A 23,092-nucleotide genomic window follows, 5' to 3' on the forward strand; every position below is an offset into this window, starting at 1 on the left:
GTCAAATCTTCCTTCCTTGCTGTCCAAGGGAGTGAGTGTCTTCAGGCCCAATGGGTTATAGTCCAATATAGATGAGAGGATCTCTAGCTATGGCTCAGTGAAAGAATGCCCATGCTGGCTCCAGTGAGGGTGTGAAGAAGCCAGAGGCAGGACCATTTGGATTGTTCCTGGCTCAGAAGAAGGGTTACAACACTGGCACAGCTTTATTTCCTCCACTGTCCTGCTTGGTCTGTGTTGCTCAGAAGCAGCAATGTGCTGGCTTTGTAAAGGGCCAGTCCTTCAAAGCAAGTCCAGCATCTTTATATGATACTGCTTTTCTGGGTTTAGATTAGGAGATTTGGATGCATTAAATGAAATTGTCATATTTTTCAGAACTTGACAATTTTTATGTATTCTTAGATCAACTTCTGGTCAGGCCTAGGTCATCCATCAGGACAGTTTACTGCCTGATCACTGCTGGAAACTAGGCTGCTTGTGTGAAGTTCATGAGGAGCAAACCCAGCTCCTAAATAAACCTGCAGATCTGCCCATTGCCAAGTAAGAGAGGTACAGGACAGGTTTGACAAATGGATAGAAAGATTTATTGCCTGTGACCTCTATTTTTATCTACCAGCAGTAGTTCTTCTGGGATACCAAATTGACTCCAACACAGAAACAGCCATTGGACTCATGAGCTCAATTCTTAGGCCCTACGGAGTGTCCAGTTGAGGATACCACTGGACAGCCTGAGCACAGTCACCAATATCCAGAAGAGTAATTTTGTAAAGATTACAAGATTTTGGAATTCTTTAACTCTTGAGGCCAGGAAGAGACAAAAATAGCTGTAGCAGGTAGGATTCCCCTAAGCTCTGGGTTTCTACCTGGTAGGAATTGTCCAGCAGTATCCTGCACAGCACGAGACCAGCGAGCCACTATAAGCCCCAGTGCTGTTATTTTCCTGGACAGTCAAATCACTTGGGAAGGGAACGGAAAACAAGCCTTCCTTGTCTTGCCCCTTGAGCTTGTAGCTCCCAAGTCCCTCAGTGATGTGAGTTCTACTTTTTAATTGTCATTCTTCGTGCTCCAGGTGTCCTCTGGCCGTGCCAGTGAGGTGGAGACAGAGATGGGGCTTGTTGTTGGCCATGCGTACTCGGTGACTGGAATTCGGAAGCTGCGCCTTGGAGAAAGGCTCGTGTTCTCTTTTAAGGCAGAAAAACTGTTCATGATCAGGCTGAGGAATCCCTGGGGAAAAAAAGAATGGAACGGCGCCTGGAATGACAAGTAAGTGCTGCAAATCCAGTGTCAAAGGAATGAAACTGTACTGGGGCCACTGGACGTGAAGATACGTGGTGAAACACTGTTCAGACACAGCCATCCTCAGTGACAGCTGAACCTCTGTGCCACCTCCTCCCAAGCAGAGCATTCCCTGAGAAAATGAGCACATGCTGGAGGAGCTTACAGCTTCCTGGACCTTAGTTTGCTGTATACACCATTGTTCTGGCACACATGGCACACGGGCTGAAAAACAGCCCACAATTAAGGAGATGAGTCAAGAATGTGAGGCTTGTTCCCAGCTTCACCACTGAATTTGTCTGTGACTCAGTTTCTTGTCTGTAATTGCCAGCTGCTGGAGGTGCCATAAGTCTTTTATTCTTAGATAATTTAAGTGATTGGTGAAAAAATGCTGTAAAATTGCTACATTTGTGATTTCTTGAATTATTTTCTAATGAATTTTCATGTGGTCTTAGCAGTCTCTCTACAAGAAACAGAAATGATCGCTGGAGGGGATATATTCCATCACAGGTGATTTATACATGAAAAACGTGTTACAGTTCATATTAATTTCTTACATCCTCTATTTTAGCTAGCAGAAATCTATTACTTTCAAAGAGATTGGTTCAGATGAAATGCAAAGAATGCACAGAAGAGCTATTGTGTCTTTTTTAACTTGGGCTTCTCCACTGGCTTGTGTGTCTTGGCACAGCTACCACTCATGCCAGTGGAAGCACTGAGGATTCTGAGGTTGGACCATGGCTTTTGGCCTCACAGAATTAAACTGACAATTTCCAAATAGGTTAAGAAAATGTCTGTTATAGTAAACAACCTCCCTTCCCTCCTGCCAACCACCTTCAACTTTAGCCTCCAAGTACTTTTGGAAAGGGAATGAGGAATTGTGGCTCTGTTTGTCCAATGTAACACATCAGGGAAGGGGCTCACACAGCCTATTGCTGGATTTCAGCATGAGACTGATGTGTTTTGGGTCTGTGCTCCCCTGCAGTCAGTGGAAGATGCAGGGGCCAAGGCAGAGCACTAAGCTCATGCAGGCAATGAGGTGTCTGTGCAGTGCAGTGTTCCTCTGGAAACTGGACACTAGGCTCATGCTCCAGCAGTTTCTTCTCAAAGGCTCTCTGGGGAAATCTCAGGCCTGTTTATTAAGGTGATTAAAAGACAAAGAGAATACACTGGTCTAAGTGAAGCATCCAATAATCTCCTGAGGACAAGAACCAGATTTCATTTGAAGGGCCTTCAGGGAATGGATTCAATCTCCTATGACCTTCCAAACCAGCTGTTTAAGTGTTTAAGCATCCTAATGGAGAGTGTAATAAAGGAAATCAATAAGGTTCTGCTCTAGTTGTGCCAATTTCCCATTAATCTCTTCCTTTTTTAGTAGCTTTCAAATCAATTAATGGTTTAAAACTCCTCCTGCAAGCCTCACATTTTCTTCCTGAATATCATCTGCCTTTTCAGTACTCTGTTACTTTCAAAACAAGGAGCCATGAGAGATTTTTACTTCTAATTTTTTTTCCAAGTGAGAGCATTTAATTTATTAATCATCTTTGTTGTTCTCTCTCTTTTTTTTTTTTTTTTTTACTTCTTTTTTTTTCCCTTTTAGTTCTGAGGAGTGGAAGAAAGTCAGCGATTCAGAACGCAAGAGCTTAGGGCTCGTTGTGGAGAATGATGGGGAGTTCTGGTGAGTAGCAGAGAAGTGAAGGGTTTGGAGACACTAGCTACAGTGAGTAATAAATCTGCCATTTAATAGCTGCAAAACAATTTTCCCAAATGAATAAGATTATCCAGTCCTGGCACAAGCTCTGTTTCTTTTAAAGTCTCAAGGGATGAGAGAGAAGAATAGAAAAAGCAGATTAAAAACTAGTAGAACAAAATTAGTAGCTCTTAGTAAATATAAATTTCAAATGCCCTCGAATTCTATTACCTATATTTAGGACATTCACTCAGAATCCAGACAACATGTGCTGGTTTACATGACAAAATTCCAGGTATTGAACACATAATCAAACCTGTTCACTGACTGCTGTGCCTGAGTTATCTATAAATAGAATTGCAGCCAATTTTGATATTTGTTGGTGTTTTCCAGCACGGGCATGAGGAGCATTCATTATCTACAGAATCTCTAGAATTCTATTAATTTTCACTTTGCTTAAAGACCAAATACTTAGTCCAGCAACTTCTTCAGTAGATCGTCAATACTGCATCAAGTGTGCTGGCAGTGCTTAGTATGAAAAGCCTTCTGCTGGCTTTGTCAGAACTGGCAACCTCAGAGTTTGGCTCTGGGCCATTAATAAGCCAAGGCATGATGGTAGTTCAGAGATCCCAAGCTGCTGGGGGAGGTGAATGTTTTTTAACTGCTCTGCAATCCAGCCTGTTGCTTCAGCAGGCACAAGTTGCAGCAGTGAGATGGTGCTACATAAAAGCTATGTCCAGAGCACAGAGATTTGAGTTGTGCTCAAGGACAGATGTGACAATAAGGACCGTAATAATGAGGAGTGGATCATGCTTTGGTTGCAGGTGATCTCTTTTGCCTTTGCAAAATATATGTTATCAAACCCAGCTTGGTAGATACAACCTGTCCTCTAGGCTTAGGAGATGCAACAGAACAGATCCAGACCTGACCAAACAGACTAAGTGATATTTCTCTAAATTAAGCTCTAAGACTGTGTGATTGTGGCTTCACAAGTATTTCCACATGCAGAGCTTCCCACTGAATCAGTTTGTCCTCTGGACAGCTGAGCAATGCCTCCTTTTAAATTATTGGAAGATTTTGTGTGTTATTTTGGCTCTTTGCGTGTGTATCACAGTTTATTTTTAAATAAGCCACTACTTTCCTGGTGTCCCATGGAACAGGATGACGTTTGAGGACTGGTGTAAGAATTTCACAGACGTGGACATCTGCCGGATTGTGAATACCTCCTACTTCAGCATCCACAAGACCTGGGAGAAGAAAATGATGCATGGGGCTTGGACAAAAAATTCAGAGCCCCTGCTAAATCGCTCCGGTGGCTGCTTTGATAACAGAGAGACCTTCCTTCAGAATCCCCAGGTGGGAAGCCCTGTATTTTGTGAGGCATTGAAGTGTGTCCGCTTGAGCTGGGGCTTCTGAAGTATCCACCCTATTTAGGAGTTGGCAGTGAGTACTTGGCAAAAAACCTGATTGCCAGTGTCTGTCCCCTGGGAGTGTGCTGTGCTTCAGTGATTTCTGTGAAATCTCTCAGTAGTTGAGATATTTGTTTGGGACTGATCATGTTTGGGGCTGATGAGTCAAACACACCAGGACTACCGACATCCTTCCTGGACTTCTTTTAGTTTACCAGTTGTAGAAAGGCAACAAGTCTGATTTTCCAATGACAGAGCTTCATTCACTTAACACCTTTAAATGGCCTGAGGATTTGATCCACTGTATTTAGTTAGTATTCCTTGGCATTAATCTAAGATTCTGAAAGTATCTGGTCTCTTACCCAAGCTCACCCTCTCATCAGCATTTCAGAATTTTCCTTGTCTCATCCTACCTGGTAATTTCAAGCTATTTAGTTTATCCATTCATCCATTCCAACTCCATTTCTCATCTTCCTGCCCTTCTCCATGTGGTGTGTTTTCATCCCAGCACATGCAAATTCAGGCATAAAACTTCCATTACTGTCAGTGAGAGCTGAGCACTTACTGTGTTAGTTATTACTTTGAAAATAGACCTTTCTGTCTAGATTAATTAGATGTTTTTGTATCTGCTTCTCTACACTTTCAAGGGAGGTTTCTGCCTGCACCCCTCTGTTTTCATAGCAGGATAGTGGGCAGTGCAGCCTCTTCTGTTCAGATCAGGAGTGTTCAGATCAGGACTCCCAGCTCATCCTCCCTGAGTGAAACGCCTGACACTGAGGCCTTCTGTAGAGTTTACCTGTACAGAGAGGGATTGTGACACTTCCAGTCCCTTTTGATATGGGAATTTAAGCCAAATATAAGTGTATTCCCACAGACACCTGCTGGCTTTTAGATCGTTACCCATTAAGACAGCTGAAATGTCCTCAGATGTAAGATCACAGTTGCAGAGCTCTCAGCAGACCAAGAGAGCTCTCTTGGTTCCTCTTGTTCCCCTCCTGTACCTCCATTTGCCCTGGAACACTCTGGTATACCTGATCAGGTAACACTGCATATGGTTCAACAGAGACATGAATTAAAATGTGCCTTACTAGGTGTTGCAGCATATTCCCCCTTGTCCTATCACTAGGATTACATTTTCAGTGTCTTTGATACTTTTGGTTTAAAGATCCTCACTATTAGCATTACTTTTCAGCTGGGAATTGCTGGGAATACCTGTTATATGAAGAACCATCCTCCCATGCCCAAATACATTTCTATTTGCCTCACTGGATGCACATATTTCCTTGGTGATGGCTTTATCCTCGGTATCCTGGGGCATTTTTAACAACTCACTCTCTTCTCTCTTCTCTTAGTACATCTTTGATGTCAAGAAGACTGAGGACAAAGTGTTGGTCTCGTTACAACAGGAGGATCGCCGCAAATACAAGAAAGAAGGGAGAGGTGACAGCATCCCAATTGGCTTTGAAATATTCAAGGTAGGTAGCCACCTGCACTCCTGGTGCAGAGTTTGTTCAATCCTGCTTCACCCTGGCCACGAGATCTTTGGCAGATAGAGCCACAATTCCCGTGGTGTCTGGCTCTCCACTCAACACAAGCTTTGCATGGGCACTGCACTCCGTCAGCAGAGCTGACGTTAGACAGACTATTGGAACTAAATTGAACTTAGTTCAGTTCAAACTCTATTTGGACTAAAGGAACGTAAGTAATTTTTCCCTTTTGTAAAAGAATGTTAAGTGCTTTTCCTACCCTAAGCTTTCAAGAGAAAGGCAAAATAGTATTAATGTTTGAAACATGGAGGGGTGTTTTTCTCCTTCTCACCAAAGGCTTCTGCCTCCATTTCATCAGCAAATACAGCTAAGTGAATGAGGTTGAAAAGACTGCCATTTTTCTGTTGCCACTTAGAAAAAACAATGCTTTCAAAAGCTGGAGTAGTGAGTAGGAAATCAATATATGGGAAAAGGAACCACAGGGATCCCAAAAGGTAATTTAATTGCACTCTCAGGGAAAACTGATTAAAATGAAAATACCTGAACTTGAGAAGGAAGGAAGCAAAGAAACAGCTATTTTTCTGATTTTTTTACTGAGGATTTGGATAAATTCTCTCATCTGCTGCTACAGTTAGTGGGACTACACTATGGTTCTGCTGTAAAAAAATTTCAATTTTAAACAGTCAGTTAGAGCTGCTGACATCTGCATCACACCTATTAATTTGAAAATCACCTGTTAACCACATATATTGAAAAGTGTCGTTACAGAAAGTAGCATAATTTACCTTGCCTTGCTCATGCCTGTATATCTAATTTGGAAAGGCTTGGAAAAGCAAATCACGCCTTCAGAAAAGTATCTATCTTTACTTCTGTTAAATAATTTTTCTATTTCAAAAATGTTCTAACCCACCAGGCTCATTAACAAGACTAAAGGCCTTGGGAAGAGAACTGCCAGAAAAGAATGTAGGGCTGCCTTTGCCCTCAAGAGCTGCTTAAGAAATAGGTTTATATTTTAACTGTGCTGTGGCAAATACCAGTGCCCTGGAGAGGATGTTAATAGTTAAGCACAGCTTCAGGGCTTAGAACAAAACATAAATGGTTATTTTGTGGGTTTTTGGATTCAGAAAAGCGCAACGAAAATACGGGTGCATGCACCTGGATTGAGAGCCCGCTATGAAAGGCTGGAATACTCTCTCCATCCTAGAGAAAGGAGGCAGAGGAATCTCAACCTGTCTCAGACACCCAAAGGTCTCCAGTGAACTTGGTGGTTGTTGTCACTGGAGTCTTGGTCTGTCAGGGAGTGGTGGCGGAGAGAAACCTCTAAAACATGAAGTCCAGCAGGTTTCTATAGCCTCAGAAACCTTCCTGGCACTTCCCCTGTGTGTGTGGGGAGACTGTTTTTTTGCACAGTAATGCCGTTTTTCAGAGGTGCTTGGTTTTGTAAAGCCATTTAGGCTTTTGGGGAGTGCTTTGGGGGCACCCCTGCTACGAGTGAGGCCTTCTCAGGGTAGTGGTGGGTGTGTGCACAAAGGGCCTCCTTTGAGGCAGGACATAAACATCACACTCCAGAGATTCATCACTCCTCGGGCCTCCACAAATGTAACTTCCTGGGCTATGGCCTCCTCCCCTCAGCCTTGTTTTCAATCCCCTGGCAGGAGGCTTGCACAGCTCTCTACAGTAACAACGTTTTAAGGCAAATAAAAGAGTCCAATTCCTCAGGGGCACTGGGGTGCCCATCCAGGCTGTCTCTGCCACAGCTTCAGTGGGTGAAAAAACATTTGCCAACCTATTTGCCTTTGTTGCTCGTTGTGTTTTCCGGCCATGAAAGGCTGTGTGATGTGCAGGGAGAATCCTGCCTGTTAGCACTGCTATCCCTCCTTCCATTAATCCCCATCCTGCCCTGTGGCTGTAGGTGGAGGATAACAGAAGCTATCGGCTGCACAAGCTCACTGTGCAGGAGAGAGTGGCCACGTCTCCGTACATCAACACACGCACTGTCTTCTTGAGGAGGATCCTTCAGCAAGGCCGCTACATCCTTATCCCAACCACCTACCATCCGGGCATCACCACAAAGTTTATCCTGAGGCTCTTCACAGACGTGCCATCAAAACTCAGGTAGGCTGCACCCACAGCTACAGGAGATCTTTCCCAGCACTCACTGGCTGCACCTCCTTGGGAGTGGTTGCCTGGTTGTGCTCAAACGCCCCTGACTCACTCGTTCATATTGTTCCAGAACTAGGCCAGGGCTTGAGATGGTCAGGTCACCTCTGGGAATCTCCGGATCACTGGGGTTTGTACATGGTCAGGACATTTTTAGTTAGGGACCTCACAGACAATTCAGTTTGAGTCTTTCGAATTTTTAGTTTGGCTTTTGCAGTGGCCTCAGTTGTAGGTCAGAGCGCCGAGCGCTGGTGTTCATGTTTACAGCTGATATTGTTTGTTTCTGGGACCATCTCCTTTGAAACCAGTGGTCGTTGTGAGGGTAAAACCAGTGTTTCATGAAACCAGGCCCACTGAATTTTTTTCTTGCTATGATACTATCTTCAAATATTTAAAGGGGATTTTTCGCACCATTTGCCGCCACATCTTATGGAAACTTCAGAGAAATGAAGTAAGGAGAATGTGTAAATAGAACCCCCATGCAGTCAAATGCACACTGCTGACATTTGTGCTACACAATAAAATCAAGCTGTGCAAAGAAAACACAAATTTGCTTTACTTTGGTTTTCTCTATTTTTATTTCTTACACCTGTCATTTCTCCACCACGGAATTCCAAAATGGCAGATGAGGAAAAAGTACGAATCTCATGTTCTAAAAATGCTAAATTTCCACAGCAGTTGATTGTTTACTTGATGTTCTTCTGCTTCAGTTGCTTTTCCCACTATTTTTCAGGGAGCTGAAGGCAGATAAGCCTAAAATGACATGTTGGAGTCTTCTTTGTGGCTACCCACGCAGAGTCACCCAAATCAAAGTTCACTCTGCAGAGGGTTTACAGAAGCAAGACAGATCGGGTGGTAAGTGGAAAGTGAACCTCGAAGAGTGGAAGGGGCTTTCCAGTCCTCTAAAGGTGATTTAAGTTGATACATAAGCAGTCAGAAATTATCCAAACAAATTGAGGATTTATGGGATTTTTTTTCATCATGTTGTAAAATCTACTCCAGAGGAGAGATAAGATGAATATGGGGATGCAAAACAGCAAGTGTTATGTCCTGGCGCCCACTGAGTGGTGACTGAATGTACTTTTCACTGGGAAAGCCACTTTCTGTCAAGTGTGGTTGTCTCTTTGGGAAGAGATGCAGAAAATGGACTGAGTTTATATTTCTTGGTAATTTTCTTGAAAAACAAGAGCCACAAACACCTCGACCAAGCAAGATGAGGTTTGGCTCCCTGTTCTCAGCCAGGCAGGGTGGATGGGTGAGACTGAAGGGGCTTTATGTGACAAGAGCAGCAGAGCAGTGCATTGGAAAGAGTCAGCATGTTCCTGCCCTGTGATGGACATTTTCATTTTTAAAAATGGGGTTTTTTGCTTTTAAAATTCCTTAAATGTTTTTCTCTAATGTTCCATTCAGTAAAACAACAAAAGCCAATTTTCCACCCTTAGCATTGCCCAGTCTTTAGCACAATTACAGAGCTGACAAGATCTAATTGGAACCAATTGCCTGTAGATGCCAAAGACCAGGCTTCAGCTCAGAGCGTTGTGAGATTTGGTGCATCATGACACAGACCCTCAGGAATATACACACAGTGTGTAATAGATATTTTAACCACACCGTAGTCAAATACCTATAGGACCCAGTACTATCACACACGGTCAGGTTGATACCTGAAACATATTCTTCCACTTTGGTTTCAACAACCAGTGTTGGGCTGATGATTACCCTGACAGTACTGAAAAGGTGTGGAAAGAACAGTCTGTTGGAAATGGACCCAGAGGTTTCCTGTTGAAACCTAAGCAAAATTTCTGCTTGATTATTCTATCTGCTGAAAAAGTGAATAATTGGATCAAGTGATACTATTTGGGAATTAGTATTCAATCCATCAAGTGGCTGAAGAAATATCAGTCTATCATTGTCAATTTTTTCTGAAGTGGTTCCATTTCCCTGTGTGAAACACTGTGCCAGTTTTAAATCTGTCAGAAACACACAGGGATGTGAACACAAAACCTAGATGAATCTTATTGTTTGACATTGAATAAAACTTCACCAAAAAAAGTTAAAATACTTTCTTTTTGTATCAACATAAAGCTTTCAAGTAAAAGCCTTTGCCTCTTTTCAGCCTCAAATTCCAAATCTCATCCATTCAGAGATCTCTGAAGGAGAGCTGAGTTACTTCACTTCAGTGGCTTCCCCATTATCTTGAATTCTGTTGTGAAATCCCTGTTTGACTCTTTCTTTATGAGCCTTTTTTTTCTCTGTAAGTGTCTCCAACTCACAAAGTACTCACAAAATACCTTTATAGATTGTCTTGGAGAATGCCACATCTTGTAGCAACTTCAGAGAAATGAAGTAGGGAGAGTGTTTAAATAGAACCCCCCATGCAGTCAAATGCACACTGCTGACATTTGTGCTACACAGTAAAAGCAAGCTGTGCAAAGATCAGGGTAATGTCCATACCTGGCACACTGCCTTCTAAGGGCACCTTGCTGGGAAACTTGGCAAAGCTTCTGATTGATACTGAAGTCCATTTTTGGTAGCAGAAAAAGCTGGGTATGGTAATGTTTCTCACCTTGTTTGTTTAATAGATTAAAAGATTGGATATAGAAATTTCTTGAAACATACTGATTGTAAACTTAGACTAGAAATTAATGTGTCCAGGGACAGGAAATATCCCACATTCCAAGACTGCTTCCTAGTATTGCCACAAAAGAATGCAACTCCTGGTCATCCCTAATCTCCTCTCTGACTTCTTTGGATCCACATCTGGACCCTCTTCCATGCTTACTTTAAGAAGAAACAGCACCCAGGAATTTGGAAAAGTCACATGGGCAGTTACTAAAATACCGGCCTTGCCTGCTGGTCTTGGAGCATTTCCTGATGGGAACTAGATTTAAAAATCAACAGCAGCCCCCTGTCTAGCTAGCACTGTGAGATGAGGGAAGAGACCACACAGCAATTGCCACTGGGAGTGACAAGGAGAGGTTTGCTTTCAGATTAGGCCCAGTCAATATGTTTATTCAAGCGGAAAACAGGTGGATGAAGTGGCTGTGTTTGCCTGCTGCTAAGAGGACCTCACACAAATGTGACTCATTTTCTGGTACAAAGGTTGTTGGCAGCTTGTTTCTATGTGAGCTGCTGTGTCCAATTAGTCCCACTGCATTTCACCAGGACTTCCTGACTCCTGCGCCTCCTGATCGGCAGCATCTCAGCTCTCCAGCTGCCTCTTTCCCTGTGCTCAGTCTCTGTCACCTGTCAGTGTATTCTGCCTTGGCCAGCCACCTGCCTGGTTTGTCACTGTCATCCCTTAGCATAGAGAGAAGACAAACCCTGATGATAAAGGAGGAGAGATAAAGGAGAGCTTCATTTTGGAGCTTCTGAGAACTGAGACTGGCATTCCATCTGAACAGGGCAAAGTGCCCTGAAAACTTCAGGATGTCTCTATATATTGGGGTATGCAGATGCAGAAAGACCAGCCTGAACAGAGAATCAAGGATTTGAGACTTGAGTGCACTGTTCTTCGCATAAGAAGAACAGTGTCATCTGAGAGTTGTGGCTAGCACAAATTTCTAAATAGCTACATAAACAAAGCTGGAAGAGAATGAGGATTGCACAGCCAGTGCTGGTTCATAAACTGTTTGTCATCAGAGCCCTCTTGCTGGCCAGAGGAAGGTTATTTAATCTTTGTTTTAAATGTATATTGGAAGGCTCCTCCTTGCTGCTGTCATTGATCCATTGCCCTGTCCAGAAAAAATAATGGATGGTTTGCTGTTGTAAAGAATAGTGGATGGATCTAACTGCCCAGACTCAATCCTTAATGCACACAGGCTGCTCCTCGTGGAGGCACCTCTCCAAGTTAGCTTGTTCTGAAGTGGATCTAGCTGTTTATGAGCCAAACATAGTGGCAGATCTGCAGGATGATAAGGAAATTCTGGGTGCTTGGAGGTTTTCTGTCTCATTCCCAAGCCTGTTTTAAAAATTACTGTCGCTGCTGTCTGTCACAACTTTTTCCCAAGAGTTTCTCTTTGAGAAACCTTTTGCATTTTAAGTCTCCCTGCTGAAATTCTGTGTTGAATTTTCATCTTTAATTGTCTTTCACGACTTCTGTTCCAAACTGAGTGTTGCGATCCTCAGACAGGCCTGTGACTGACCTGATAAGCAGAGAATATGGTACCTTTTGTTGAAGCTGCCTTTGGAGCAACCTGAGAAGTAGCAGGAAGGAGAAGCAAAGACTCACCTGCAAGAGGCAAAACAACCCAGGGCAGTGCTTGTGTCTCAGCACTGTGTCTGCTCTGTTTGTTCGATGCCCTTTCCAGTGACTGTGTCAGAGCTCTCCATGTACCAGTAAGAGCAATTCAGCTGGAGAGGAGTGGGAATGCCTCTGGAAACTTTTTCTCAAGAATATTTTCTAGAAAGCTTTTTGTTTTGGTACAGTGCAGAAGAATGTGGATGTTAGATCCTCAGTGCAGTTCTCAAGAACTCAAGTAGCCTTAGACTACTGATCATGGATTTCTTTAAGCTTTAGAGATGTCATTGCTGTTCAGGTGTTTCTGGCTTTTACAAATTCCAGCTTTTTCCTTCGCACTTTTCTTTTGTACAACTTCCCAAAGCAGCAGTATGGCAGGGACTGAGGTGAGAGAGCTGTTACACACAATGTAGTGTTCAGGGCATAGCTGGAGCCATATGTGTGCCTGGGAACTGAACCCAGCCCTCCTTCCACTGCCAGGGCAGTTGCCAGAGTAGCAGCTCCAGTTGTTTTCATTCCCAGCTCATGGCCAACACTAGGATGTTGCTTTTCCATGTGAGCAGCCCTTTCTGCTTTATCTCTGTCCTGTAAATAAATCAACCATAGCAGAGAACATCCCTTGTCTCATCCCTCATATGCCTCTCTTCCATTTCTTCCTTTTGTTCTGGAACTGGAGTCAGTAATCCTAATATAACTGACCATTCAGCCCTGCCATCATGGGGTCATGCTGTGAAGGAACCTTTTGTGTTCCTCTTCTGCCTCCCTCCATTTCTTGAGCTCATGCTGAGAATTTGAATGTTTTTTCAAATAATATCTTTTCCTTTCACTTACCTACTCCCTCATCCATTCAGCAGATACACCTGTCACCTCTTTATGCTCTGTGTCCTTTCCCCCACCCTCCTTATGCCCTTTATCTCTTAATTACTCTTAATGATTGGATGTTGCTCTGCTCTTTGCCCTCAGACAAAGCAGTTGGCACCACTGGGGTAACATGCAAGACCCAATTTTATTCAGACCCATTTTCCAAACTGCTTTGCAAAGAGGGCAGCTTTTCCACCCCTGATCACACTGCGTGGTGCCACCCCATGCCCCAGAGCTAAATTCACATGTTCAGTGACACAGAAAGTACTTGCCTATCAGAGAAGCCAATACTCTGTCACCTGCTACAGAACTGTGAGGTGTTGTCAGCGTAACGGGCCTGGGGCAGGTCTGGCCAGGTGTGACCACAGTGCAGCATACGGAAAAATCTGTGTCTTGTACATGGAAGTGACTCCCTCTGGTTTGGATGCAGCTGCTTTGTGGTTTGTTTGTGTGAGGCGTTGGTATTTGTTCTTGTAAATGAGTGATGTGTTTGAGGAAAATCATCCTGGGTATGGATTGTTAAAAAACTAAAGCTGCCTTAGTGCTGTCACTCCAGTGGTGGCATTTGCCAAGTAGATGGTGACAAAACGTGTGTAAGAAACTATTATGAGCCTGACTTACTCTTACACACACCCAGTGGTTTTATTTAAAATCTGTATATAAGAAGTAGCAATGTATGTAAAAACAGGTATGCTATTGTTAACAACAGGAATGGACAGAAGATAGTTGTGTTGAAATACAAAAAATGGTATTGCCTGTGTTTAATTAGAAGTTAACTAAAAAGTGGAATGGCCCATTCTATTTGAGGATAAAGATAGGAATTTCCAAATTGGTTCTTGCTCTTTATTGGAAGGGAAAGAAAATATCAACATTAATAATAATAAAAAATGCTCAGTGTAAAAACAACAAAGCATTTCTAGAAGGTTAAATAATCTCAGTGGGTCAGGTGTGATTCAAGTGTAGTTTAAAATATTAACTAGGACCTATCATAGTTGTGGTAACATAAACTTTAGAATTACATCAATCCAAATGATAGAACTGAATAGACTGTCTCAGGTTTATGGGAATGAAATGACAAACTGGGGAGGATTTGCTTTGACAGTTTTCCACAGAAAACTCTGTTGAAACCAGTGCACTTGTAGAAAATGTGTTTGTATTTTGACAACATTTTGCTTTCTCGAAGAGAAACTGCTTCTTGAAAAGTACCTCCTAACACTAATGCTCACATCTGAGTACAAGAGACAGCACTTTCTTTCTAGCTTGGCAGTCTAAGGGTGGCCACTGATGTGTGCATTCGGGGACCTAAAAGCATTTCTGTGCAGTTCCTGTCCTTGCCCTACACAGGAATTGTGGAAGATGAACAGATTTTACCTTTCATTTTGGCCAAGGCACCCAGAACTTCCTATCAGATGTCATGTGCACAGATGCATTTTGGCTGTCACCCCTTAGAGCAGTGTCAGGAAGCTCAGAGAGTCACTTTGAAAACTTCCTGTTAGATGAGCCAGGAGGATGCACAGCAAGGGAATGTGGGAAGATCATGATCCCTGTCTAGGAGTGAGCTGGTTTCACAGCAAATGGGGCCTGGTTTCCAGCTCTGAGCACCCAATTGTTGCTAGAATGAAAGAGTTGGAGTTGTTCATTCTGGAGAAGAGGAGGCTCCAGGGAGACCTTAGAGCCCCTTCTAGTACTCAAAGGGGCTCCAAGAGAGTTGGAGAGGGACTTTGGACAACAGTTTGGAGTGACAGGACAAGAGGGAATGGCTTCCCACTGACAGAGGGCAGGGTTAGATGGGATAGTGGGAAGAAATTCTTCCCTGTGAGGGGGTGGAGCCCTAGCACAGGTTGCCCAGAGAAGCTGTGGCTGCCCCATCCCTGGAAGTGTCCAGGGCCAGACTGGATGGGGCTTGGAGCAACCGAGTCTAATGGAAGGTGTTCCTGCCCATAGCAGGGGCATGAAACTGAAACTAGATGGTCTTCAAGGTCCCTTCCAACCCAAACCATTCCATGATTCTGCGTTTTCACCTGGGCAGGTAGCAGTGGCTGTAGCGTGCTCTGGTTCCCTGTTCCTGTGCTCAGTAGCAGCAGTGCTGTGAGGCACAGGAGGGAATTCTCTCCTGGGTTTCTGGGCAGGTCTCAGCTGCCATTCTGTGTCCTAAGAGCTGTGCTGCTGTTTGTGTTTTAGGAGCAGATCCCTATGTGCTTGTCAAGTGTGAGAACCAAAATGTGCGCTCCCCTGTGCAGCACAACACGACCAGTCCCATCTTCAACACACAAGTGATTTTTTACAAGAAGAACATTGACAGTCCTATCACAATCCAGGTGAGACAAACCACACAGGACAGGCCATTGAGGGCAGGAAGGGGAGCACAGCAGCATCACTGGGCTTCACCTGTGCCAGCTCTTCCTTTGTATGACTGATACCCAGGAGAGAAGTGTGAGAATCTCTGCTCCCCTCAGTGGGTTACACCTGGAGCTGTTCTGCTGATTGTCTAGTCTAAGTCTGCTCCATAAACACCAGCTGATGGCACTTAGGAATCTGAAGGCATATTTCATTCCAAGGCTTTGAAAGAATTTACGGAATTACCTTTTGCCTTATATGGTACCCAATGAAACAGAGACAAAGAAAAGCCATGTGTTGTCCAGAGTCAGCATTTGAAACAAAACCAAAGGCAAGCTGTGACCTAAAAAGCAAAAAGCTGCATTCACTTCTTATTTGCATAGAGTATGTAAATGAGCATGCAAATCCAGACTCTCCCACATGCTCTCTAGACAATTAGCTAAATTTAGGTGTACGCCCACTCCTCACTGATTTTTCAGGGGGCTAATGGGGGTGACTGTCCTCAAGCACTGCCCTTGCAGGTGGAATGTGAGAGCAGCAACACTTCAGCCGGGTTCTTTTCTGTTCCCTTGTCTCTAGGTCTGGAATAGCAACATCCTGTGTGACCAGCTCCTGGGGCAGGCAGTGCTGGCAGCTTCCCCCAGTGACCCCCGAGAGCAGCAGACGCTGCAGCTCCGAGGGAGAGGCGGCCAGGAAGCAGCCGAGGTGCCGGGTCACATCACCATCAAGGTTTTCTCCAGCGATGACCTCGCGGAGCTCTGAGCGCCGGAGCCCCGCAGAGCCAGACAGAGCTGTCACCTCGCAGCAGCGGGACTCGTCTGTGCCTGCCGGGGCGGGGACTCGGGAGCACAGGGTGCACATCATCATAATCGCTTTAAAACGATAAAGCGCTCAAAACTCTCCATGTTATCACTGATAATGGGGGGAGAGGCTTTGAAAGAGGGGAAAACACATATTTATACATATATATGTTCATGATACAGCACATACAGTAGAAGAGGGGCCAGACAAAATGCTAGTAGATAGGCTCATTAAGATGTGACCGTCTTCCAAGCAACATCTCTCAGGAGCTCTCAGCACATAAGCTGGAAGCCCATGTGACTGTCCTCACAGTTCCCAGCACATCCCCATCTATTCCCAACAGCAGGACTGGATGCAGGCAGGAATGGCTCCAGCTCCATGGACACCTACCAGCAGGTTGGGGGAGTGGCAAGCACAAGGTGGATTTGCATCACTCAGTCCTTGTTCACTGCCAGCCTGGATCTGGGAGGGTGATTTTTTCCTGCCTCGAGAGATATAAATTTCTTGATGCATTTCAGTGTTATTGCTACAGATCAGATGTTTCTGTTCCGTGATGAAAATGTGAACTCAAGGAGTTCAGTCATAGCTCTTGGCCTTAGACCCTGTGAACCAGGGCAATTAAAACAGAGGGACAGGTCTTGCAGTGGCTGCTTGAACACCACAGCAAATAATAGCTATGTCCACATAAAGGCTCTCAGATCAACTTTCTGACTCTTCTCTTCTCCACCTCAAGCTGATAACTCACAGGTTGGTATCTCTGTCCAAGAGCAGGAAAGGCACCTCACAGTTCAGCTGTGGTTTTGCTCAGAGCACAAATTCACTAATGGGAGCCTCCTAGCTGAGGAAGCTTTGTTTAATCCACATGATGCTAAACACGGAATAATATTCCTTTTCTCTTGTTAGATGGGTAGCACCAGACTGAAAAAGAAGCAAATTAGCTCATGACAAGGACGGATTTGTAAAACCAAGGTCTTGTACCCTGGCAGGTGTCAGGTTTCACTCTCAAAATTTTGCTTTGATTTATTGCTGACAAATCCAGCATCTTTGATAAAGTTTTACTTGGCTGTCATGGAGAACAGGTATTGTTTCACATTTCCTTCAAAGCAGGGTTCTGGTACAAACTTTCTCTTACATTCTGCCTGCAGCCTCATGGCAGGGTTCCCTCACAGCTCTTAGTGTGTGGGCACGCTGGGCAGTGACCCTGGCAGTGCAAGAGGCTTGCTGTGTCAGACACTTGGAAGTGGATTTTATATGATTGCAAATTCTGGTCTGTAAAGAGAAGCTGAAGGATGACTGTTCTGCCTTTTGTACAGCCAGGAAATTTGGATTTCTGTGTATCTCATAACCACTCCGGCCGCATTGTGTAATTTTTATAATTTATGGAATGGCTCCTGATAGCGTTAATGTTTTCAGGAAAAGTTTTTAAGTCCCTTTGGGGCTCCAAAAGGATCGCTGCTGTGGTAGGAAAATGCTCTGACACGTCAGAGATGGAATGTAAGGCTATGAATGATGCTACAGTGCCATCAGCTCAGCTGCATGTACCAAGTACCTAATTCCTGCTCTTTTCAAATAGCTTGGGTTCAGGCCATTTGGCACACAGAGTGTTTGTCAGCTGTGTGAACTACATGCCCCACAGGCAAATGAAATTCTCTGTACACTCGTGGCTTTGGGGTTGCTTATCCTCTGAAATTTCAGTCTCTACGTAAGGGTTGTCCCCAGCATCAGCAAGGCAGAGGGAGCATGACCCACAATTCCTGGTTGTGCACAGCCTGACAAAGAGGGAAGTTTGGGTGATGAGTATGAAAGTGGTGGCTTTTAGGCCTTGGAATTCTGTCAGCTCCAGACATTTCCAATTTGTCCCTATGGCATAGGGACAGGCAACCTTTGAACTCCAGTGCTGCCTGGAGGGAATGGCAGTGCTGGGAGCTGTGGGAGGCTGAGGCCAAGCAGAATGTCTGTACATCTGCTTTTCTTATTTCTTGGAAGTAGTTGGAACAGACAGGGTTTGCCCATCAGAAGGAGCTGAGTTCCCAAGCTGGGAACACAACTGGCTGTGCTGATTTACAAGGCTTCTGGCTTCCCCAGTGAATCCCAGGTGAAGCAAGGCTGCCTGTTCTCCTCACGATAGCCCAGGCTGGGCAGGGCCGATGCCCCCTCGCTGTGGGCTCCAGCTCCTGACAGAGCTGAGCAGTATTTTTTAACAACTTTTGGGAAAAACATGGTTTTTTGGAGGGTGCTGCATTTATGTACATTCTCAGGCCACCTTCAGCAGAGAGTCCCCCGGAAATGAAAACGGGAGAAATGGGTGGGAAATGTTTCATTTCGGTCACTTCAATGTGAAGTGACTGAAGCAAAAGGTTTACAAACGCATATTCAGGGACTTCTGCCTCCACCTGCCCCGCTGGCAGCCGCGAGAGGGCGATCTGTATCCATTCACCCACCCATCCTTCCATCCATCCGGGTAAAACCATGGCCAGGTACCGACGCAACACACACACCGATAAATACAGGGTATCGTTTACAGATGATACCATACATTATCCTATACACGATATTATACCTCTCTCTACAGTGTGTAGCACCTATAGAAGGGCCTCCGAATGTCTATAAAAATACATATATATATATATATATATACTACAGATACACACAATATATATTTACACAAACTCTCTATATATACACTACATATATACACACTATATACACAGTCTCTCTATATACAAACACATATATACATTATCTGTATATAAGGGAGCATTATGTAAGGGGCTACAGTGCAGGAGAGTTATGGGGTGTTGTGCAAATGCCCTATACAGTACAGAGTACAGCTATGTCCATAGCACTGTAACACCATATCTATATATAATAATAATTATGCAGTACACTGTGTGTCTATATATTTTATAAATTTGCACACCCCCCATATAACGTTCCCACATGTAGTAATCTCTATGTATTATATACATCCGTTTTGTAATCTCTATATATTTAAATGTCTTTTATCTCACTATGCTCTGCCAAGTGGAGGGAGGACAGGGAATCCTCCATATCCTGTCTGCCTGTGGGCCTCTCCCAGGGAAGGCTGTCACCCTCTGTGTCAGCCTCAGTTCCCAGGGCAGAACTGGGATGCCTAAAGGACACTCACCTGAGCACAAGGCTGTGGAAGAGCCCAGCTGCCTCCCCCTCTGTCCAGAGTGGCACAGACACTGCCGACCTTTCCCAGGAGCTACGAGGCAACCAAGAGGTCAGGAGGCATCGCCAGAAACGACTCCATCACTCTGCTCTCCTTTGCCCTTCTCGAGTGCTGCACAGACCCAAGGTGGCAAATCCCATCAGTCCGTGCATTTCCATGCCTGGCCACGATTCCCCTCTGGAGCAGCCCCAGCCAGTTTGTCTCTGAGTCTGGAAGATTAGTCTGGTCCCAGAAAGATGCAAGCACCCCAGGCTGGGCTCCTTCCAGCCTGGCTCTGCGCATGCTGAGGCTGCTCTGCGCTCTGCCAGGGCTCTGCGGGGGCTCAGCCCCTCACACTGCTGCTCTGAAAGCCTCGCATCAGACGTGCCCTTTCGGAGCACATGGGCTGACCTTCTGCTTTTTCAGCTGAGGAAGACTCTCATCCAGGCAGAGAGATTGCAAGTAGTCATACAAACCCAGTTGTCAAGAGCTCAAACACTCTACGGTCCCAGTTGAACACCTGTACCCAACGGGGTGTTTGGTCTGCCCCACTCTCCATCTGGTTGTGTCTGGACTTGCAGCTGCACTTTCTTCCTCATATAGAAGTACCACGACTGGGCAGAAGCAGGCCAGTGGGATGTATTGCAAAGGCAATGTGGTCTGGAGCCGATGAATGAAAGAAACCCTTCCCCAGTTCCAAACCATACCAAAACCCCCATCAATAGGACTTCCCAGCTATGAATAACAACAAAAGTTTATTTTAAAATGAAATGGCTGCAAAGATCAGAGTAGACACGTGCCACGGCCCAGCGGGGAAGGAAATAGGGACGCGACACTGCACAAAAGGGTCCCACAAAAGAGAAGGAGGGGGTGCAATGTCTATTTTATTAAGAGTAACGAGGACTTAGATAGGGTTGAGGTGAGGGAGGTCCGATAACCGGGGCGGAGTAGGGAGAAGGAGGGAGGAACTTGGGAGGAGTCAGGTGTCTGGGGCCAGTGGGAGCTCACTCCGCACTGCGGCATTTCATTCTTTCCTCTGCCTCCTTTGCCAGTGGAGGCATTTCAGTGTCAGGAAAGGAGACTTCTTCAGACTGTGGTGCTGCAGCAGTGCCTGCCATTGCAGAGCTCTTGAGGATCTGTAGCAAGAATTAGTTTATGTCAGAAAGGTGGCTTGCAGAGATGCCCTGAGATCATATTTCAAAAGCAAACCCTTGGGAAGATGCTGTTGGCCACAAGTTGGGCTCTTAAACTGTCTTTTGCTGCCCACTTCACCAGGTGAATGGACAAGCAGAAAAGAGTGGATTTACACAAGTTCATGGGCAGTTTCCTCTTCAATTTTCATGGATTTTTGCACTGTGCAGAGGGGCAGGTATCCCCAAGGGACAATTTCTCCTGTCTCCTGTCTCCTGTCTCCTGTAAGGGACCCTGACTCAACTTTTCTAGGTGTCAGTGGCTGGGCTGAAGCACCATGTCATGGCAGGGCTCCATCCCTCACACTCTTCAGTCCCAAAGAGCAAGCGCTGTCTGCTCAGAAACTTGCATCTCTGAATGACACCAAAGGCAGTGCTAATGTACTTTGGTACTTACTGATTTCACTCCTTAAGGCTTTGCTTTGATAACTTCCTTCTCTGCTTTCTCTTCTTTACCCTCTTGTCCAGAATCAGAGGGAGCCAGCAGAGGTTCTGATGCCTGTGTTGTGGATCTCCTGGCTGCATCAATCAGAGGAGCCATCTCGTCAAGACTCTTGGATTTTTTTAAAAACGGATGCTGCACCCAAAATGAAAGAAAAACGAAAGGAGCCATTACTTTCCAAATGCAGTTTCCCACAGGCTCCAGCGGGATTCCTCTGGTTACCCTGGACAGCTGTTTCACCTGCAGCCACTTTACCTGCAGCAGCTTCCTGGCCGTCCATCGACGCTTCGCATTCTGGTTCAGGCAGGACTGCAGGAAGGAACGGAACACAGGCGACAGGTTTCTGTGAGTCTCCTGCTGGGGTGGCACGTCCTTAGGCTGGGACAAAAGAGACACAAGACAGCCATTAAGCATCCCTCCCTGAGGGGAAAGAGCTCCAGCACAGGCCAGTCCTTGCTTTCTGAGAGTTGACCTGGGGCTTCTCCAGGAGCCCTGATCAACATTTGAGTTTAAGGAAGCAGAGAATTTTCAGCATCCAGACCAGTCCTGCTAATTGCCTTCATCTCTTTTTGCTGCCTTCTGCAAGGCAAATGCAATCCAAAAGAAGTCTTCCAAGAAAAGTCAGGAACCTTTTTCTGAAAGACTGGAAGACTGACATTTTCCATAATTGTTGCCTTCCTCAGGAATTAACTGTGCAGCATTTAACTTGGTTTCAGCTCTTAGTCATGGGGTTTTATCCCAGTATACCTTCCTGGGCCATTGCACACTCCTTTGGTGTAAGAGTGGGTCATTTCATTTTAGGGAATTAGCCTCTGAAACTGGAAACTTGAAAATACATTGGCTTCCTACAAGGAGCTGTGCTAGAACCTACTTTTAGAAATGTACTGGCTAATGCATAATTGTGGCAGTACTAGAAGCAGTGACCTGCCCTGAAAGGCTCAGGTAAGCAGTGGGCACTGGTCCAAGTTTGAAAAGACTTCTGGCCTGCAGATACCCTTGGAATGCTTTTCACAGTAATTCTCCAACGGGAGAATCCTGCTGCTGAAAAATTCCTGCCATTGGGAGATCCAGCTGCAAGGGAGTTCAAAGAGCACAGGAGGAATTCAAGCATTGTTGGAGGCCAGAATGGCCCATTTCTGCACTGGCACATGTCGCTTCTCCTGTGAGCAGATGTGCTCCAGGACACTTTTAGACGTGGGCCTTGGTGGGACTAGCTCAAGCTGATGTGAGTGGGAGAAAGATATGGCTCAGGGGAGAAAGGCAGGGCTCTCTGACAGTATTTGCACCTTACCTGTGTAGGACCATCCACCATTTCTAGTGCCGTGATGCCAAGGGCCCAGATGTCCACTTTGGCATCATATCTGTCTCTTCTCAACATTTCTGATGCCATATAGAAAGGAGTTGCAAAAAATGACCTCCATGTCTTCCGCTGCGGCTGAAGCCAAGCACATAAGCCAAAATCAACTGCAGAAAAAGAAATAGTGTTAAAACTGGCTTGAATTATGAAAGCAAGCACAAGAATTCCCCACTCTCGGTCTGAGAGCACAGTGTTGAATCTGGCTGGAAGAGTGGCTGTGCTCTGTTTCCTCTGGAAGGGACATACCCAAACCAAAGGCACTCTTGACAGCCTCAACCTCTCTAGAGCTCTCTGCACATTGCAATTCTGCTCTCAGCTTACATCAGTGGGCTGGGCACTCCCACCAGCACCACTTCTGGGGAACTGGCAGGCACTCAAAGGTAACCCCAGACCCTGCCTCCCGGGAACGCTGTGCCTGACCAAGAACACCTACTCAATTTGACAGATCCATCCATTCCCAGAAGAATATTGTCACTTTTGATGTCTCTGTGGATCACTCGATTTGAATGAAGGAAGTCCAGGGCTTTCAGCACTGAGATTAAACAAAGAAACACAAGGGGAAAAATTAATTAGGCTGATTTTATCGCACAAAAAAGGAAATGGCTCTAAAAGATCAAATTTCCAGGGGACACATCAATTGCAGACATACCTCAAGTGGCAAAGTTTAGAAT

At 45.1% G+C, this 23,092-nt stretch overlaps 2 protein-coding genes across 2 annotated transcripts in view; one reads left to right on the forward strand and one right to left on the reverse strand.

Moving 5' to 3' along the window:
• The window catches only part of LOC116793966 (calpain-5-like), a 50,428-nt gene extending 34,124 nt beyond the window's left edge, over nucleotides 1–16,304 (forward strand). The window contains 8 exon segments of the mRNA XM_032702235.1: nucleotides 1,067–1,260; nucleotides 2,873–2,950; nucleotides 4,123–4,318; nucleotides 5,724–5,846; nucleotides 7,771–7,973; nucleotides 8,752–8,873; nucleotides 15,301–15,437; nucleotides 16,036–16,304. Coding sequence (XP_032558126.1) covers nucleotides 1,067–1,260; nucleotides 2,873–2,950; nucleotides 4,123–4,318; nucleotides 5,724–5,846; nucleotides 7,771–7,973; nucleotides 8,752–8,873; nucleotides 15,301–15,437; nucleotides 16,036–16,218 — 1,236 coding nt within the window. The 3' untranslated portion in view covers nucleotides 16,219–16,304.
• A 4,727-nt stretch (nucleotides 16,305–21,031) lies between these two features.
• On the reverse strand, nucleotides 21,032–22,946 carry LOC116794029 (serine/threonine-protein kinase PAK 2-like). The gene is made up of 4 exons (XM_032702345.1): nucleotides 22,855–22,946; nucleotides 22,356–22,528; nucleotides 21,320–21,442; nucleotides 21,032–21,199 (listed from the first exon to the last, which is right to left on the reverse strand). Exons 1-4 carry the CDS (start codon nucleotides 22,874–22,876, stop codon nucleotides 21,032–21,034), a joined length of 486 nt encoding a protein of 161 aa, XP_032558236.1. The 5' UTR covers nucleotides 22,877–22,946.
• Nucleotides 22,947–23,092: the final 146 nt, after the last annotated feature.

This window comes from Chiroxiphia lanceolata, chromosome 14, assembly GCF_009829145.1.
Source record: "Chiroxiphia lanceolata isolate bChiLan1 chromosome 14, bChiLan1.pri, whole genome shotgun sequence".
NCBI classification, from domain to species: Eukaryota; Metazoa; Chordata; class Aves; order Passeriformes; family Pipridae; genus Chiroxiphia; species Chiroxiphia lanceolata.

Coding starts and splice junctions, on each gene's coding strand:
- LOC116794029 (XM_032702345.1), bottom strand. CDS start 22,876: ATGGATGGATCTGTCAAATTGA. Junction 21,443..22,355: donor TGGTGGATGGTCCTACACAG/GTAAGGTGCAAA, acceptor CTTTTGTCCCAG/CCTAAGGACGTGCCACCCCA. Junction 21,200..21,319: donor CGGCCAGGAAGCTGCTGCAG/GTAAAGTGGCTG, acceptor TTTTGGGTGCAG/CATCCGTTTTTAAAAAAATC.